Genomic DNA, 20,715 nt, shown 5'->3' on the forward strand with positions numbered 1-20,715 from the left:
TTAAAAAAATGACCACAATCAGAGTTATGACATGTAATTTAAGTATCAAACTAATAAGCCATATCAGGATTCTAGGAAAACGTCAGGTTAATATGTGGAATTGTTTTATGTCTATCTGGTTGGTTTTGAATTATGATAGAAAAGTTACAATTTGAATCTGTTCTGACATTGTCACTTGATAATGTGCATTTTTACATCACTTTGTGGCATGTTGGGTTTCTGCCTGGTACTCAAGATGCAAGAGGTGGTCCAAGATGGACCCAGAATAACAAGGACTATGTGTATACTGAATAAGCATTGAAATGTACTCTATCTCTTAACTCTCTCTGTGCTCTATGGAGGTTGGAGGCTTTTCTCAATTCTTGCTATAATACTAAAACATCTGGCAGTAGGATGCCTAGGGAATTTGTTCATCTGGAATTCCATAGATGTTGTAGTCTAGCAGTAGACCCACAGGACCCTTTTTGAGAGTCTAGGATTCAGGCAGTGCTTCAGTAGGCTCCGGGGCTGGGCTCAATTTGTCCAGATAAAATAAGCAAGAACCACAAACCTGGGCCTATTTTCTTCCCTACCTATCACACAAGAGGGTTAAGTTCTGTGAGGGCAGGACCCATGTCTCTTCCCAGCAAGTACAGTAATCAGCATATAGGAGGGTTTAATAAATGTTTACTGAATTGTATTCATCTGAAGGGCCAGCTACCTTAGACTTGTGGATCTAACTTCTTGGATCTGCATAATTATAATGCTCTCCTGCCAGTCTTTTCCAGAGAAGGCCCCAAACCAGAAGGACCATTTCAGACTACTTTTGACTGGGCCCTCAGGATCAAACCACAATTGTATCTGTGTGTAGGTGTGAGGGTTTAGGAAAACTTGGCTACATTCTCTTCCACATTAGCCTTTCTTGGGTCCTTTGGCAAAGACTTAAAGGATGTTGCCCTCTTCACTGAGAGTTGGCTCCTCCTATTGAATGAGGTTAAACACCCCAGCATGCTGTTGCTGATCAAAAGCCCCAGAGCTAGAAGGCAGCAGGAGGCCTCACAACTCCACAGGCTCCGAGGCTCCTACACGCCTCATGATACAGCTCCAAGCACCTCATTTGGCGGGGCTTATTTCTCAGTTTAATCGTTAAAAAAATATTAAAATGTCAAGAAGCTGCATCTCCTCCCATTGAATTCCCCCAGAACCATTCCTTTGTACCACCCTATTCAATTGTTCTCCCTCAGTGGTGGCTCACCCTTCAAATACATGGAAAAGACATGGATTCCTCCTCCCTCAATTGGTCTGTCCTGAGATGGATCAGCTTTCTTGTCACCACAGCCCACCTCCCTCTTTTCTTTTCAGAGGTAATTTAATCCACAGTACCAATGTATTTCTGTGCATTTTAAGCTAAAAATAGCCACGTTTCCTCTCATGCTTTCCCTTGTGTGGTTTTTCAGTCCACTGAGCCCCATTCGCTGGAAGCCCCAAACCTTTTGGCTCCTGCAATCCCTGATCTCATCCTCGCCTACTCTTGACATTTAAGTAGGATTGAGGGGAATCACCTGGAGAAATCAAGTGTTACCAAACAAAATCATGCCACACTGAATGTAAGAAATAGCTCACTTTTGGAAGCTGGATTAAATTCCAATACAATGAGTGTGTTTGAGCATTCAGGATTGAATCCCTTCGCCTCCTGATCCTTGGGAGTTTCTTCTAGGACAGAGTCACTTCCAGAAAGTGGAAGGTCATCTCCAGAAGAGTTTAGACTCTTATCCTCTGGCACCTGTTCTGTGTATAAGTCCTCTTCAATAGAGTCGTAATCTTCGCTGGAACAGTCTTTTTCTTTCTTCTGAAGATTTACACTAATCTCCAAGCTTTTTCTCAGTTCCTAGCAGAATCCAAATAAATTTAAAAAAAAGAGTAATATTCACAGAATACCTCATTTGAAAATAATTAATTTTAGCCAAAGAAAATATTTCCATTGAAATAACATTTTTAAAAAATCATCACTCTCAATCCTGTTGCCCCATCTCCATATTTTGTCATGGATAGCTTTGAAGAAAGAAAACAAGGAGAAGGAATAAATGGCCATTAATCTGGAGAAATGGCAGTAAGGGGATGGAGGTAAGGGAAGCAGTGAGATTGTTTAACATTTTTATGTATACAGCAAGATTTCCACAAATGTGAGTGACAATCATGTTATATATTCTCTTGAACTCAGTTAACTATGGCTATGGAAAGCCTGGCTTTTTTGGGATGAGGGTCACTTCTAGCTATGCATTCTTAGACCCAAGTAGCAGATTTCTCAGTCACTTATAAGACACAGTTTGAACCCATGCTGAAAGCCCTCTAGTCTCATTTTTTTTAATGTTGCTCTTCTCAAACATTAGTGAAACCACAAGTTGGGAGCATTTGAACCCAAATGGATATGAATATCCCAAATACTGAATTCTGATTTTTTTTAAGAGTTTTATATCCCTTTAAAAAAAAGTTGTCACTTTCTTCAAAGGAGTGATTGCTTTGGATTTTCCTTCTATTAACTGCCTTTGCAAGTATATTCATGTCTACACTATGTTAGAAGTCAACCTATGAAGTTTCTCACCATACAGACAACATCTTTGCCTAATGTGAAATCAATATAGTTTATTTCTAATTGTTGGTCTATTGACTCAAAAACCATCCTTTACTTTTCAAATTAAGATGAAAAGGAAACTTTAATATGATTTTAATATGAGTCAGATACCATTTGCTATCTCAATTCAAAGAAACTGCTTTGCAAGATTTTTTTAAAATTTCATCTCAACTACCTAGAAACAATGCTTATTTCAATACTTCCCAGATTTGTAATTGTATCCCTGCAATCCTTCTTCTGTTGATACATAAAGCAATGACTCCTTAGTCTAGAAGTTCTCAAATATTTTGGTCTTAGGAGTTCTTTATGTTCTTAAAAATTATTAAATATCTCAAAGACTTTTTGTTTACATGAGTAATATCTATTGATATTTACCATATTAGAAACTGAAACTAATACATTTAAAAAATATTAACTCATTTAAAATGATAATAATAAGTCCATTTATTACACATTAATTTGAATATTTTAATGAAAATAATTCTATTCTTCAAAACAAAATAAAATTGATGAAAAGAGTTGCATTGTTTTACATATTTTGCATATATCTTTAATGTTTGAGTTAAGAGAAGATAGCTAGTTTCTTTGATCTACTTCAAGTTGAAACATGTAAAGAAATCTGGCCTCACATAGATTTGTAATTGGAAAAAAGGAGAGTATTAGTAGACAAATATCATTTTTACTATGAAAAAAGTTTTGACTTCATGAACGCCCCAAAAGTATCTTGGGGAATCTTGGCATCTAAAAGTCACACTTCAAGAATGCTACCTTCCTCTTCAGATGCTACAATGAAAAAAATATTCATCAAGAGGTGGCCAATGTTGTGTGGATGAGTTTCTTTCCCACCTATTAAGACTGGTCCTTATTCCACAGACATGTGATTTCTTATTAGGCCCAAAATTCAATATCTTTTTAAACTGGCAGGACCTGTGAGGGCCTGTGCTCAACAAGCAGAGCTTGGGTCTCTTCTATACCATGTTTAGAAACTGGGGGCAGAATAGTAATTCAAGAACTTAATGTTTATTCAATATGATTCATGTTAACTAATTATTATTCTTGGCTTTGGGGAACACTTCCTTCAGGGAACATACCTTTGCTACTGATCCATGTTATCTGTGTGGAACCACAGCGGCAATATTGAAAGTATTCTATGCGTTTGGGACCTCTATGTGTGCTGAAGTGCATGGCTGCCAGACTTCATCAGTTCATGGCCCCAGAGATAAGCAGCTGTTGACATAGGGAATGGGGAAAGAGAACAGAATGTCTTCCCCAACTTTTACTTGAAAGTGATAAAACCACCCTTGTCATCTACTAGTCTTTTTCAATGTGAGGAATTGAAAGCTTGATATTAAAGAATCAACCTTTCTTTATCTTATCACAGACGTAGGTACTTAGGGCCCAGCAGTGTGCAGTGTCCCACTATTGACTGCCAGAAAGGCCTAGACTTACAAAAATATCAGCCTTATTAAGATCCCATTCCTCTTCTCCCAACAAATACTCACTAACTACCACTGAGTAGCCTCTGTGATTCCTGCTATAGAAACTATTCTGAAAACAACTCAGTACTTTTAGAAAAAGTTCTGGGTTTAAAAGTGGAAAAAGGGAAGAAACTGAAAAGCAGAAAGAGTTTAAAGGAACAGAACCAAGGACAGACTCACAGGTAGTGATATTTATGTGGTAAAGCCTCATACCCAGTAATATTTTCTGCCATATTACCTTAATTTTTTCATTCTTTTTTATCCTATTTAATTCAATTCATCATTTATTAAGCCTCTATTATATACAAGGCATCTTCTTAGACACCAAAGATAAAAATACAAAAATGAAAGAAACTGCTAAAGCAAAGAACTTTAAGAAAACCTGAGGTAGGAGAGAGGACCAATCACCTCAGAGGTTCAACAGGACTGACCATTCTCCTCGAGTACAACAAAGAATTCTTTGATCATTAAGGGGCCTAAATTAAACATAGATGATTTTTTTCTAGCTGCACAGAGGGGATGGACATTTTGCCTGGGGACAAAGTAGGTACTTTTGGCAGATTGGAGCCCTTTGAAGGATAGAACAAGTCAGGGTAGAGTGCCCCAGTGAGAATCAGGAATATGAGGAGAGTTCATTGAAGGCCTAAGGAAAAGGGAGAAAGAGGTCACAGAAGCATTTGCCTGTTACGTTCTGTTTCCAGGGTAGGAAAAATAAAAGTTTCTGTTTCTTCCTACTCCCTCCTGCACCAAATAGGTACCTCCTGAGTTGCAAGTTTAGACTAATGCTATGAGTCTCTGGTAAGAAAAATCAAGAATGCAGCTCAGCTATATTATGGCTTAAATTGGTAGTATTTTGTAATAACTACTAATAAGAAAGCATAGATTATAGTCTCACCCATGCTCTCTACTTTCTCTGGATCTCTTTTGGAAATTTTTTTTCATTGAAGGTATCTTCTGTGGATTAATTCAGGAAATTAATCCTATCTTAAAAGTTGTCCCTCTATCATTTTTTAAAACAATGTAAAATGCAATTGATAAACTGTCATCTTGGAGCATCTTTTCTCTGGGCAGTGCACCAATAATATTCTTAACAACCTTTGGCAGGACAGCAAAAAAACAGGGCAACATTTTCTTTTCTCAGCAGGGTCTGTACTTTTATGAAAGAAAAACATTCAGAATCGCTTCTTGCTTGTAACCATTAATTCCAAAGAATTCAATGTTTAATAGAATCAGCTAAATCTCTCCCGGGCTCCTTTTTTTCATGTACTTGCTGGAGGGTGTTTGTTTGTTTGTTTGTTTGTTTGTTTGTTTTGTTGTCATTAAATACTGGCCTTATTTCTTGCCAAAGAATATTTTCACCTGTGACCAGTAAGGACCTCACCCAGTGATTCAAATTATAGACCTATTGTTTGAACAATCAAAAGTGAAATCTATGGTTCTTTCTTGGTCTACATTGGTATAATGTTGAAAAGAGATCTTACCATTACATCATGAATAGTTAAAAGTATCCTTTCTTTGTCTGCATCGCTGTGGGGGTCTGATTGTCCATGTGTATTCAGAAGGGAAAAATTAAAATCACAGGGAGTGCTGTTGGTGGGGTAACTGGGATTCTAGAGACAAACACAAAGAATAAGGTGTAGTCAAAATTCTTTATTGTTTCTAAAATTATAAAACATCTCCTGCATGACAATAGGGACCTCCGTGGCCATGAGTCCAGCTTATGTTTGGTCAAGAATCTCCTGTACAACATAATCATTAAACCTTTCTTTGAAGATTTCTATTGAGGAGAAACTGTTTACTTCCTGAGACAGCTCACTCATTTTTAGAAAGTTCTAACTGTTAGGAAGCTCTCCCTTTAGGCATGTTAAAAACTGCTCTATACTTTGTCCAACATCTATTTATCCTTCTAACTTTTGCTCCTAATTTAATCCTCTTGCTTGCTAGAGCCTTAAACTTCTTCAAGAGAATGGTCACATACAGTACCCATCCCAAGTCTTCTTTCCTTCAGGTTAAATGCATCCCCAGTCCCTTAACTGATCTTCATGTGGCATGATTTTCATGTACTTCCCCATCTTGGTTGCCTTCTCTTTGCTCTTCAGCTTGTTAATGTGCTTCCCAAACTGATTCCCTTTGAGATGAACACAAACGCCAAGATGCAGTATGACCAGAACTAAATACAACAGAGCCATCATGGACCAAGGCCATATGACACTGACTACAACGTTAATCGGTTTTCTGACAGCTATATCACACTCTTCACTCCTATTGAACTTCCAATCCTTAGGAGCAGGCTAAATTGACATAACAGAACTAAAAAGGCAACTGGAAAGCTAATTTTAAGTTTAACTAGGTGTTTAGCTGGGCAGATGCTACAGCATAAACCAAATTAATCTTTTCTCTTTCAAATTCATATCTGACGATATGTCAAATACTTGACATATCACAGATTAGTGCAATGGCCTTCTAATTAGACTCAAGTCTCTCTCCATACATCTATCCTCCAAAAAATGCCAAAGCTATTTTCCTTAAAACAAGCTTGACCATGCACTCTTTTACAATGCCACATTTAGAGTGAGAAAGATTCATATTCCTGAGTTCAAATCTGGCTTCAGATATTTATTAGCTGTGTCCTAGGCAAGTCACTTAGCCCTGTTTTATCTCAGTTTTTTTCATCTGGAAAATGAGCTGAAGAAAGAAATGGCAAACCACTTCAGAATCTTTGCCAAGAAAACCCCAAAATGGGGTAATGAAAAGCCAGACACAACTGAATAATAACAATAACAATTTGTATACATATAAATATATACTTACCTCCTCTGTTAAACCCTAAAACCTCAGGAATAGGAATTATTTTGTTCATTTATTCTTTCATGAATTCATTCAATACATATTTTTAAAGTATTACTATGTGTGAAAAACTGTGAGAGCATAAGACACAAAGTTTAAATGAATCATTCCCTTGTTCTCATGAAGTTTACGGTATAGTGGGGAAGTAACAAATGAACATGGACAACAAATACAAAACGTTATATGATAAATGCTTTTGAGAGTGTGAAACAAATTGCTAGTTAGATAAGAAAAGAAAGAAAATTCAAGAACAGGAGAAAAAAGGAAAAGATTCACGGAAAGTTAACACTTGAGTTGGATTTTTTTAAATGGTAAGAATTCAAAAGGAAGAGTAGAAATAGTCCAAAGACTAGCATAAGCAAAGGGACTAAGGAAGGAAAGCAAAGAACATGTCCAGTAGTACAGTTTGGAGCAAATAGCATATTGAGGGTAATAAAATGAGATGTACTTTAAAAAAAAAATTGGATTGTGCCAAATTATAGAAACTTTTGAATGCCATGCAAAGGATTTTTAATTTTGCTCAGTAGGTAATAGAGAGCTCCTATAGATTTTTTGAGCAAAGCAATGACAGGACCATATCTATGTATAAAGAGGCTTCTTCTTGAAGTTATATGAAGGATAGACTTGTAGGGAGAGAGTGAAAGCAGAAGATCTGTTAGGATATTGTAATAAAACCTCTGGAGGGTGATAATGAGGATCTGTACTACTGTGAAGGCAGAAAAAAAATAAATAAAATAGATGTGGGAGAGGCTAGAAAGATAGCATCAACAAAAGAAGGTGACAGATTGGATATGGGAGGTTAGGGAAAAGAAGGAACCAAAGATAAGCTTAAAGTTTTAAAGGAGGAGGACTGGGTAAATGGCACTACAACTCAGTCCCAAATAGCACAAAGGATGAATTCTATGATATAGTGGTATTACTCAAATTCACACTGCCCATTTTCATTGGGCTGGAATAAATTATCATATTTCATATAATTAAAACTTTGAATAGTACAGCTTTTAATACAAGTGACTACTTCAAGGGATTCATTATTTGAACTGATAAAGAGCAGTAGAGAGTATGTTTCTTATTGGACACCAGATTGAATTTGAGATGACAGTGGAATATGCAGGTGGTGAGATCCTGTGAGCTGCCTGTTAGACCTGAATGAGGAGTTCAGAAGAGAGGTCAGCATTGTATATATAAGATTAAGAAGTAACCTGCATAGAGGTATTGGAGTAGATGAGTCTGCAGAGAAAGAGAACATGGAAAGGAAAGAGAGGAGGACCACAGACAGACCCTGGAGGAATATTAACATTTAGGCATTGGGAAGAACTTGTCATCTAGTTTATTTTGAGAATGTCTAACTCTAAAAAGATTCCAAAATGGCTTTCCTATTGTTCAAAGTATCTTTAGGCTATTCAGTCTCCCAACAAGCATGTGTTTGAAAACAGTATGACCAACTCCTCCTCTAGTTGTACTTTGAACTTTACAAAGACTTGTTTTAAAGTAAAAAATAACACTTTGACTCAATTCCCTGGGAATGGACATTAGAGTTGACTTTTTCTTATGGAAATGGAATTCCTTAGCCCTCATGCACAATATTTTCTTTTCCAGATCCATAACCTTCAGTTGGTATTGTTACATTTTGTTATGTGTTACAAGTGGAAGTAATTATAGCATTACTACTACTGACTCATGTTGATCTAGCACTTTAAAGCTTGCAAAATAGTTTGTATAGCTTATTCTCAAACCAACCTGTGAGATAGGTGGAGATAGGAGAAAACTAAGACTCAGAGAAATGAAGATTAAGAGATTAAACAGGAAACCACACATAAGTCAATTCATGCTATGGGATTTCAACCCCTATATTCCTATCTCAAGTCCACAGTACTATATCTCTCAAGTACACTGATAGATATACTGGTATACAAGGGGGAATGTTAGAAGTGATGGTTGGTCCAAGAAAATCCACCCTGGCTTAAAATGGATCTTGAATAAATATGATGCTACAATTTTTTTATGAATAATTTCAAATAATGAGATAATTACAATGGCAATAGCAGAGCAAACACTCAGGGACTATCAATAAGCTCAATTACATAAAATAATCTATCATTTACTTGCTATTGCCTGCACAGCTGGCACATGTAGAACAAAAGGAAAGAATCTACATTCTATACAAGATAGCATCAGATTTACCCTAGATTCCAGTAAAACATAAACAAGATGGCTAGGTGATTTATACAAAGGTCTGGCACCTGAGAAGTCATTTTGTGTGGGATATATAGAACAGTCGATTTGGAGCCAAAGATGCTGGATTTAAATCTCTGCTCTGCCACTTTATACTGATGAGAGCTGGAGGATGTTCTTTTCTTTCTCTGTGCCTCACTTCTCTACCTCTTAAATGAAAAGATTTGACTAGATGTCCTCTAAGGTCCCATCCTCATCCAAGCCCATAATTTGAATCCTACATGTTCCTAGGATCCTAAAAAATGGTAAGATCAGGTCTTAGCACTGCACGTGACAAAAGGGGATATGGAAGTCCCAGAAAGAAAGGAACTTTTAATATGACAATCAGTGTGTGGCAGGACATAGTTCATAATCTACTTCCTCAGAATCTTAGTCTATACTGTGTGATCTTGCATCCTAGCTAAGCTGAAGCTGCTTCGTTTGCAAATCAGGATGTAAAAAGATTATGTCTCATTCTCTCTACCTTTGGAAGAAAAGATTAGATAAATGCATGTGCTACGTGTTGTAAAAAATGCAGGATAGCATGGATCCAAAGAGTGTAAACTGGGCCTTTGAGCAATGAGACTTAGTTACTTAGTCGCAAAACTATCTTTTCTTGACTAAGTAATAAATGTCATATTAAATATGGTTCTATACATTATTAGCATCTCATCCAATTTTTACTGATTATGTGAGATTCTCAGATGAAAGGTATAAACTAAACATTAATTTTGTCTTGGAGAAGACCACTTAATCACATACTTGAAACTCTAAATTGGGAATGATTTTATTGGTCTGCCTGCCTCCTACAGGAAGGAAAGGATGCTCATAACACTTTTTTATACCATTAAATTAAATTAAAATATTTATTAACTAATTAAATTCAAAAATATTTATGAAGTGCTAATATGGAGAATCGCTGTCCACTGTATCAGACATGGAACTCTCTTAGAAAGTTGCCTGCGATCAGAATATAAATCACTTACCCATGGTAACATAATTAATATCTGAGAGGCCTGCTTGAACACAGGTCTTCCTAAGCTCAGTTCTTAGGTGCAGGGAATTCAAAGAAAAATAAAATAGATCTCTACTATTAAATAGGGAAACCAAGGTAGTTCAGTAAAGAGCGTTCTGGGCTATGAGTCAGGAAGATTCATCTTCCTGAATTCAAATCTGGCTTCTGACACTTAATAGCTGCATGACCCTACGCTAATCACTTAACCCTTGTTTAGCTCAGTTTCTTCATCTATAAAATGAGCTGGAGAAGGAGATGGTAAACTGTAAGGATTCTTACAAGGTGCTAAGTCACTGGAATGGATATAATTGTCTAATTTAGCATGGTACTTAACAATTCTCTAGTTCAGTAATGTACTTACTAGAATTCCATGAGATTCACACCTTTAAGAGAGCATACTTTTAAGGAGCTCCCAAAGGCCTAGGGAGTACCCACAAGCCTACTCTCTGGGAGGATATAAAAAGCCAGGATTCAATCAAGGAGAGGACTTCGCAGGAGAATTTCAGGAGACTTTGGAGGAGAGGACTTTGGGAGATTCAGGGCCAAAGAGGACTTTAGGAGATTCACAACCAGGATTGACTTCCAGGAGATTCACAACACAGAAGCCCACAATCCCACTCTTGGAGGTGGAATCAGTCAATCCAACTTCAACTTTTGTGCTGGCTGGAGGCTTTGGATTCAGAGGGAACTAGAGGCTGAAGCTGGAAGAGACAAAGGACTCACTGCAAGAGCTCTCAGAACCAAGGAGAGAGGAAGGCCTCTAGAAAACTAGCTGAGCCCCAAGTAAAGGAGATAAGATTTGGAAAGAGACAGTAAAGGACTTTAACTCCTGGCTGCATTTTGCGATTATTGAACTGAACTGAAACTAAGGCTGCCTCCAGAAACACCCGAAGAAACCTGCTCCAAGAGAATGATCGCAATTTAGAGAACATCACAGTAAACCACTCAGGTTATGTTTGCCAAGAAAACCTAAAATGAAATCATAAAAAGTTGGGTATGACTGAAACAACTGAACCAAGCATGAATAGAGAACAATGGTTTACAGACTTTTATTCCACTGTTAATAGGGAGCCAAGGAAAGTATTATTAACAGTAAAATGACATCAGAATCATACATATGGAAGCTTATGCAAAAGGGGAAAGCTTGGAGATGGGAAGGCTTTTTTTTTTAACTTAAAAGGCCAGACTAAGAATTCTAGATTAATTATTGTTGAGGGAAGTACAATTCTTCCAATTACTTAAGTTTGAAACCTCAGTGTCATCCTCAACTCTTTTCTAACTCATGCCTTATACTATCAGCTGTTAAATCTTGTTATTCCTTCCTCTACAACATCCCTCACATACCTTCCTATCTTCCCTGTCAAAGCCAATCCTGTAGTTTAGGCCTCTTGCCTAGACTGATCCAAAGGCCTTCTAATTGGTCTCCCCCTAATACAAGGGATAATGTTATAAAAAAATTACTCATGCATATATACTGTCAAAAAATGTATAATTATAAAATTAATAAAATAAAAAAAATTATACATAACAGAAGTTTGGAACAAATTACACAAACAGAAGTTCCTTTTACAAATCTCTTGTATGTTTTGTAAATTGAAATATTTAGGTTTGTGGACAATTGTTGTATTCACAATAAAAAAGCATTTGTTTAAACTTAAAAAAGAAATTGGTCTCCCCCTCCTAGCTCCCCCCTCTTAATTCTCTCCCTAGTTCAATCTATTCTTTACTCTCCTGCCCCAGTGATTTGTTAAAGCAGACATCCTTTTGCACTTGCCTAAGAGCCATTCCTAAGGTGTTATCTTCCCTCTCTCATCCTGACTCCCATGTTCCCTATTATGTCTTAGGATGAAATATAAAGTTCTTTGTTTGGCATCCCAGGTTCTTCACAAGCTAGACCCTTCTTATGTTCTACTCACCTTCAGCACCCTGCAATCTAGAAAGACCTATTTGTTGTTCTTTGTGTGACATATTCTATATATTGCCACCCTTTTTTTCATTGTGTCTTCTCCATTCCTAGAATGCTCTGTCTTCTAACCTCCAACCTTTAGTTAGAATCCCTAACTTCCTTTGAAATCCAGCTTACATGCTACCTCCTCCAAGAGACCTTTCATCAAAGTCTCCCCAACTACTAGTCCCATCCTCTGAAGCTGCTTCAATATAGTCTACATTTGTCTTACTTACATGTTTGGATATGTAAGTGTTGTCTCTCCCATTTGAATGTAAGCTTTTTGAGGACAGACTTTTTTTTCCCTCTGTATCCCCAGAATTTAGCAAAGTTCCTAGTAGTAAGTGCTTTAATAAATTCTTGTTTGATTAAGAACAAGACAGATGAAAAAAATATATATTCTTCAATTTTATATGATCTCAGAGTTGAAAGGGGCCTTTAGTCTTTCATAACATTGAAGTATATCATAATAGTTATTATATCAGGTTAGACAAGTGTAATCTATCCTGTCCTGATTACCTTTCAGATAAAAAATCAATCTCCTTTTAAAATTTTTTGAAGAGTTCTTTCATAATTCATTTTTGAGCTTAGCAACTCTTTTCCAGTAAGGACCTCCTAAAACCTGATCCAAATCTCTCATGCTTGTGTAGAGCTCCTCTTTTCTTTTAACAAAAGAAACCAGAAACATTGAGTAAAAATGGTTATCTGCAGACCAGTCTTTTATAAATCCAAAACAAAATGCTAACTCACAATGACAGGTCACAAAGAACAACAACCAAAAAAACCAACAGAAAGAAATCTGTTAGGATAGGAGCTAACAGCTCTGGGTTATAGACCTGATTCATTGTGACTGGAAGAACACCATTTCCAGCTTTTCAATAATTTAACAAATGTTTATTAAACACCTACTATGTGCCAGGCACTATGCACAATGTGGTAGAGACAAAAAGACAAAAAGAAAGCCAAATGCTCCTCTTCAAAGATTCTTAACTCTACTGTGGGTTGAAAGGAACAGCAGAAATAATTTAGATCAATGCAATATTTTACAGATGAGAAAACTGAAGCTTAGAATAGGGATGTGATATATCCCAAGTCAAAGAGGTGGGAAGTAGTTTTGAGATATTAGTCTAATTGCTTCACAATATAGCTGAGAAAACTGAAGTCCAAAGAGTTTCAATGACTCGCCCGAGACCACCCAATTAGCCAGTGGCAGGGCCAAAGTCCTAGTCACTGGGACAGAAGAAACAGCTTTATTCCTCCTGTACCAGGCTTCTACTATTTGGATTCATGCTCAGGTCCTCTGCCTCTAAGGCCAAAATTCAAGCTATTTTACTACAGATAACTTAGGTGCCCCAAATGGATAATAAGTATGGTAATACAATAGTGTTATTTGTTCTGTCTGGCACCTAAAATTGTTTACCATTTGGCTGTGTCCTATTTTTTCAGTTTTACTATATATTACTGACCTCCCTTTTCCTCACATACTACCTTTCACCTCTTGTCTTCCCTATCTTTGAACGGGCTCTTCACTAGAACTGGTATTTAATCTCATCTTTCTTCTTCCTTTTAGGAGATGTAGTTTCCTTCAAAGCTCAACTACCACAGCCTATATAAGACATTTTCTGATCCCCCTAGCTGCTAATGCCTCTCCTTTTATTTATAAAGCTAGTGCTTCTCAAAAGAAAGATGTAACATAAATTCGAAGATTCTCATGTGAAAAAAAGCCAATTAAAAATGCTGGCATTTGACCAAGTTGTCTAAACCTATATTGATGATGAAAAATACAGCCAAAGCAAAAAGAAAAAGGTCTGTATCTTTGAATCATGAAGGGTTAAAATGGCAAATGTGTTCCTATGCAGAAGAGCATTTCCTCCATTTCAGGAAATACTTACAATAGCAATAGCTGAGAACACTAAGCTAAATGCAAAACATTTCTAATAAAGGCTCTACCTTCACAAAGTAAGCTTTGCCATTTTATACTTTCATTTAACAGAGAAGAAAAACCCTTAATAACTCTCATAGGAAAGCTGACTAGCACCCCCTCAAGACAGATGAAAAAATGAGCAGATATTAAAAGTCAAGCAACTCAAGCTGTTAGAGCTTTACAATGAGATCAATCTATAGCATTTGCACAAAATAAGTCTGACAGAATGCTCTCTCTTCTAAGGGCTGTTCCTACTGTCATATGTCCCTATCCAGAAGGGTCTAAAGCCATTGTTTTTTTCAGTTGTTTAGTATTTTTATTTAAAATTATGAGTTCCAAATTTTTTCTCTCCTTTCCTCCATTCTCTCCCCCCTCCCTGAGATAGTTAGTAACCAGGTATAGGTTTTACATGTACAATTATATAAAACATTTTCATATTAATCATTTTGTATAAGACAACTTGAACAAAAGAAAAGTAAGTGGAAAAATAGTACGCTTTCAGTCTGTATTCAAATACTATCAGTTCTTTCTCTGGAGGCATATAATATGCTTCATCATAATTCCTTTGGGATTGTCATAGATCACTGTATTGCTGAGAAGGGCTAGGTCATTCACAGTTCTTCATCAAACAATATTGCTGTTACTGCATAATATTGTTCTCTTGGTTCTGTTCACTATGTATCAGTTCATTTATGTCTTTCTAGATTTTTTTGAAATCATTCTACACAATATTTCATGACAATGATATAACATAGCTTGTCTAGTCATTCCCCAATTAATGGGCATCCCTTTGATTTCTAATTCTAAGTCACCACAAAAAAAGAGCTGCTATAAATATTTTTACATAAAAAAAAAATTTCCTTTTCCCTTTTTTGGATGTCTTTGGAATAAAGACCTAGCATTAGTATTATTGGATAAAAGGGTATGTAGACTTTTATAGCTCTTTGGGTATAGTTCCAAATTGCTCTCCAGAATGGTTGGATTAGTTCACAACTCCACCAACAATGCATCAGTGTCCCAGTTTGCCTACATCTCTCTCCCACATGGGACATTTTCCTTTTTTTGTCATATTAACTATTTTGAGAAGTATAAGCTGTTACCTTAGAGTTGTTCTAATTTGTCTTTTTCTGATCAATAATGATTTAGAGCATTTTGACTATAGATAGCTTTGATTCTCTTGTCTGAAAATTGCCTTTTCATATTCTTTGACCATTTATTAATCTGATAATGACTTGTACTTTTATAAATTTGACTCATTTCTTTATATACTTGAGAAATGAGGCCTTTTTCCAGAGATAGTGGTTCCAAAATGTTACCTTCAGTTTTTGACTAAAGCCATCTTGACCCCGCCCGCTTTGTTCACTGCTTACATCACACAAGTGACCAAGGGCTGTCAGTTTTATCAAGATGATAACCTTCTTATCTTTCTTTTTCTCTTCTAGCATACTGGATCTTATGGTTTGGGAGGGTCACTTGGGAAAAAAAAAATTAAATCAGGTCTCTAGAATACATGGAGTAGGAAATGGATTCAGGTTATCCTGACTCTCACACATATAGTAGGTAATACATAGACATTTTTGGAATGAATTGAAAGGAATGGGGTAGGGGAGTAAAGATGTCTCTTTTTTTTTCCCTTTTAGGAAAGAGCAGAGAAAACTAAGGCTTGTGGAAAGCCTAAGTTGGCCTGGGGTTGGACCATGAGATGGCTATGGCCTCTTAATATTATTTCTTCTTTTATTAACCTCCCCAAAATAATCCTTAACTAGTGTCTAAGTGCAAGAAAAGGGTACCTAATATAGATTAGGAAAATCTAAACTCTCCAGAAGCAAGGCATGGAAGGGTCAAAGAAGGATCTAAAGTTCCAACAGTTAGTTGTGGGGCACAGTACAATAAGTGCTATAGTATAAGAAAATAATATAGTGGGGCAGCTAAGTGGCGCAGTGGATAGAGCACCAACCCTGAAGTCAGGAGGACCCGAGTTCAAATCTAGTCTCAGACACTTAACACCTCCTAGCTGTGTGACCCTGGGCAAGTCACTTAATCCAAATTGTCTCAGCAAAACACACACACACACACACACACACACACACACACACACACACACACAGAGTATAATAAATATAGAAAAGCCTTAGACTCATCTGGAGGACTTGGAGGACAATTTTTAAGGCTGACCTTCTTCTTGCCTGTAATGATTTATAAAGTAGAATCAAACTCAACTAGAAATAGGGACCACTATACCATACATAAGGATTTCTGCAGGTTGAATCACTGAGAAAATCACATATTAACATTATCTATGTTTTGTTGTATTTTTATTTATTTTGTTAAAAATTGTCCCATTAGGAGAATGGCTGAACAAGTTGTGGGAATTTGAGGATAGTAGAATATTATTATTGCTCTATTTAAAAAATGATGAACAAACTGATTATAGAAAGGCCTAGAAATATTTACAGTAACTGATGCTGAGCAAAACAAGCAGAACCAGGAGCACACTGTATACAGTAACAGCAAGAATGTGTGATGATCAACGAAGAAAGACTTGATTTTTCTCGATGGTTCAGTAATACAAAGCAATCCCAATAGATTTTGGACAGAAAATGCTAACTGTAACCAGAAACAAACAAACAAACAAACAAGCAAGCAAGCAAGCAAAAAACAAAAACAAAAAAAACTATAGAGACTAAATGTATATCAGTATATGCTATATTCACTTCTTTTTTCTGTTTCTTTATCTCTCTCATGGTTTTTCCCTTTTGTTCTGATTTTTTTCTCCCAACATGATTCATAAAGCAATGTGTATTAAAAATAAATTCTTAAAAATAAAAATAAACTTGTATCAGTCAATTAAAAAAATTTCCCTATTAAATTTTACTCTGGTTCAGGGGGGAATTGAGGTGTGTTACTACTCATCACTGTTCGAATCTCTGATTTATAGGATTGTAGCTTTCTTAAAGGGATATATAATTTTGTAAGACTTGTGTTAAGGTGATTTAACAAAGCTGAGCTTGATTAAAAACCTTTCTACCAAAACCATGGAAAATGGGTGCTCTATTTGAGATGAACTGTGACTAACAAGAGTGCAATTTGATTTTGGTAAAAAAGCTAACGGTTGTGTTTATGAAGTGAAGGGAGATTATCAAAAGTAATTGTTACAGTCTTTTTGTGATGGCAAAGAATTTGAAGTAAAAATCTTTTAAATGTAAAAACCACTACTTTGTAGGAAACAAAGTCATTAGGTCATTCCATGAAAAAGATAGTATTTTTCTCTTGCCAAAACAGAAATTGGCAATTAATTTTAGAAATTCAAACACAGGTTTTCTGCACCCAAATCTAGTTCTCTTTTCTCTGGACCCACAAGGCAATGACAGTGGTAATGGAGTTTCAATGAAAAAAAAATTACACTAAAAATATGATCTGAATAGAGATGAGAAAAAATATGCTATTGCTCTTCCATAAATAATGTAATAATTATGTAAATAGACTTTTGAAAAGAAACTGGAAAGAGGAATGCAGACCCATTGAGGACAAGGGTTAATTTACTTTCATTTTTGTTATCTACTGAGTCTAGGGGAGGATTTTGTAAAGAAGAGGTGACTAAAAATGTTTGTTGAATTGATTTCTTTTTTTTTTTTTTTTTTAATTTTTTATTTTATTTTATAATTATAACATTTTTTGACAGTACATATGCATGGGTAATTTTTTACAACATTATCCCTTGCACTTACTTCTATTCAGATTTTTTCCCTTCCTCCCCCAACCCCCTCCCCCAGATGGCAAGCAGTCTTATATATGTTAAATATATTACAATATAATTTAGATACAATATATGTGTGTAGAACCGAATTTTTTGTTGCACAGGAAGAATTGGATTCAGAAGGTAAAAATAACAGTTTACATTCATTTCCCATGAATTGATTTCTTACTCTATCTCTCTCTCTCAAAATAAGGACAATGCCAAAAAAAAGAGTACAAAATTGTTCAAAATCCTTAGAAAAAAATTTAAAATCATCAAAAAAGCAAAGAGCATGTCTAACAAAACCTCTGCTCCCTCAAAAAAAAAATCACAATCAGAAAAATCATCAGAATAAAGATACATTAAAATAAGTACCAACAGTTGCATTAGAAAAAATGAAAGAAATTTCTCAAGGTAAAAAAGAACTAGAATAGAGATAAAAATGTAAAATGTTAAAAGATGAACTGAAGGCAACTCAGGAATCTAAAAAAAAAAAGATCATGTCAAAATTCAGCAGTAACCTGCAAAATCTTTCTCCAAGGCAAATAAAATTTTGATCATGAAATTGGCAAGGAAAAGGCAGATAAAGAAAGATGAAAAGCCACAGTCATTCAATAATATTGATGTGTATAACTACTAAACAAACAATGGTAAACAGTACATTAAGGTATCAAAAAATGATTCACTAATTCATGTAAGACTGATAGTAAGAATATAGGAAAGGTTAAACATAAGAAAAACCATTAGTATAATAAATCATGTCATACACAAATTGATACAAAAATGTCTTTGATCAAAACATAATCCTATTTATACTATTTGTTTAGTACTAGTAAAATAATTTCACTTTAAATTTTAAAAAAGCTATTTAAAACCAAAACCCAGCACTATATGTAATGGAAGATCGTAAGAGGCAATTCTACCCAAAATGGTGTGATATAGGGATATGGCATCCCAACTATATAGCTTAACTGGAGATCAGAGGACCTTGACTTGAATCTTGACTTTGTCCTTAAAAACTCCTATGATTATGTACAAGTCAGTTATCTCAGCCATAATACAAGAGGCTTGGATTACATGATCTTAAGGGCATTCCATCTCTAAATCCATACCATTTAACTGAGTTTTCTAACTCTTGACTCTGAATAAGGAATGAGCAAAGATTAAGGGACTAAGCAAGGACAAAGAAGAGGTTAAAATATATCTATTTGTGCCTTATCTGATTGTTTATTTAGCAAATCTAAGTTTAATTAAGAAATGAGAAAATATATATTAAGATTAAATCTATAAAAAGTACCTACATTCATATACCACTAATAGAAACTAGGAAAATTGAAAGAAAAATAAATACCACTTATATTAATGACAAAATATATCAACATTTAAACAAGACATATGTAAAAACAACTATAAAATGATTTTGACAGAAATAAATAAAGAACTAAATAATCAGGAAAACTATCCCATGTTGATAGCTAGGTTGAACCAAAATAAATTAAATTTAGAGATTGTTGTAATATCAATTAAATTATTAATAGCCTATCTAATAGATCTTATATATATTTATATATATATATATATATATATATATATATATTTGTTTATTTATGTATTTATATATGGCCTCCATTTAGGTCCTACCCAATAATTGTGATTTCATTGAAGTATTGCATTCCAATATGAAAAAAATCTCTCCACCAATGCAAAATGGCAACTTCTTTATAACCCCTAGTCTTTAAAAGCTGTCTGTTGACATTGAGAGGTTTAACTTGTCCTTGTATAATCAGTAAGCATTAGAAGCACGATTTGAATTAAGGGATTCTTGTCTTCAAGATGGAACCCTCTATCTACTACTCCAAAATAATATAAAATAACAAAATCTACATAGAAAAAATAATTGAGCAAGATAGCAAGTAAAACTACAAAGAGGTAGTTTTTTCCTGTCAGGCTTTAAGATATAATATAAAGCAGTAATTATTGAAATTACATCTTATTATTATTATTATTACCAATAATAATATTTTGTAATCTCTTAATATTTATAAAACACTTTATAAACATCTGATTTATCCTCAGGAAAATGTTGGGAGGTAGGTTCCACTATTATTATCCTCCTTTTACAGATGAGAAAACTGAGGCATAGAGAAATTAAATGACTCTTCCATCATCACAGAGCTAGTGTCTGAAGCTGGACTTAAACTTAGGATTTCCTGACTCCAAGTATACTACTCTATCCACAAACTTAGGGGGGAAAATGTCTAACATAACTAATAAAAACTCTTACATCCCAAATCTATAAAGAATGGATACAATTTTTGAAAGTGTTTTCCATTCTTTCAATTGTATAAATGGCAATAGCATATATATAAGCATACAATCTACAAACTAGGAAAAATATAACCACTTGAAAAAATTCTTCAAATTCTAATAAATATGTATTTAAATTACTTAACTATCATTTTAAGCCCATCAAATTGATAAAATTACTTTAAAATAATAAAACATAACAATGTCAGAGCTCCAAGAATGAAAACAGGAATGCTGGTACAATGCTGGTGGCACTGTAAGTAGGCCTAGGCTTTTTGGAAATTAGGCTGTCATATAATTAGCATTTCAAAACTGATCATACACCATGTGCATCTAGAAAGAGGACTATGAAGATTGAATGTGGGTCACAATATAGTATTTTCATCATTTTTGTTGTTATTTGTTTGCTTTTTTTGGTCATTTCCCCCCCCCCCTTTTTGATCTGATTTTTCTTGTGCAATATGATAAATGTGGAAAAATGTTTAGAAGAATTGCACATGTTTAACCTATATTGGATTGCCCACTATCTAGGGGAGGGATAGGAAGAAGGGGAGAAGAAAAATTTGAAATAAAAAGTTTTTCAATAGTGAATGTTGAAAATATCTTTGCATATATTTTGAAAATAAAAAGCTATTATT

At 35.1% G+C, this 20,715-nt stretch overlaps 1 protein-coding gene across 6 annotated transcripts in view; it reads right to left on the minus strand.

Annotated features, from left to right (window-relative positions):
• KATNIP (katanin interacting protein) overlaps positions 1-20,715 on the minus strand; it is a 252,434-nt gene that overhangs the window by 96,519 nt on the left and 135,200 nt on the right. For all 6 annotated transcript variants that reach the window (XM_074282774.1, XM_074282775.1, XM_074282778.1 and 3 more), the window contains exons 8-9: positions 5,571-5,699; positions 1,603-1,867 (exon numbers count right to left, since the gene is read on the minus strand). In XM_074282774.1, the coding sequence (XP_074138875.1) occupies positions 1,603-1,867; positions 5,571-5,699 (394 nt within the window). The remainder of the gene's footprint in view (positions 1-1,602; positions 1,868-5,570; positions 5,700-20,715) is intronic.

Source organism: Sminthopsis crassicaudata, chromosome 1 (assembly GCF_048593235.1).
Source record: "Sminthopsis crassicaudata isolate SCR6 chromosome 1, ASM4859323v1, whole genome shotgun sequence".
Classification (NCBI taxonomy): domain Eukaryota; kingdom Metazoa; phylum Chordata; class Mammalia; order Dasyuromorphia; family Dasyuridae; genus Sminthopsis; species Sminthopsis crassicaudata.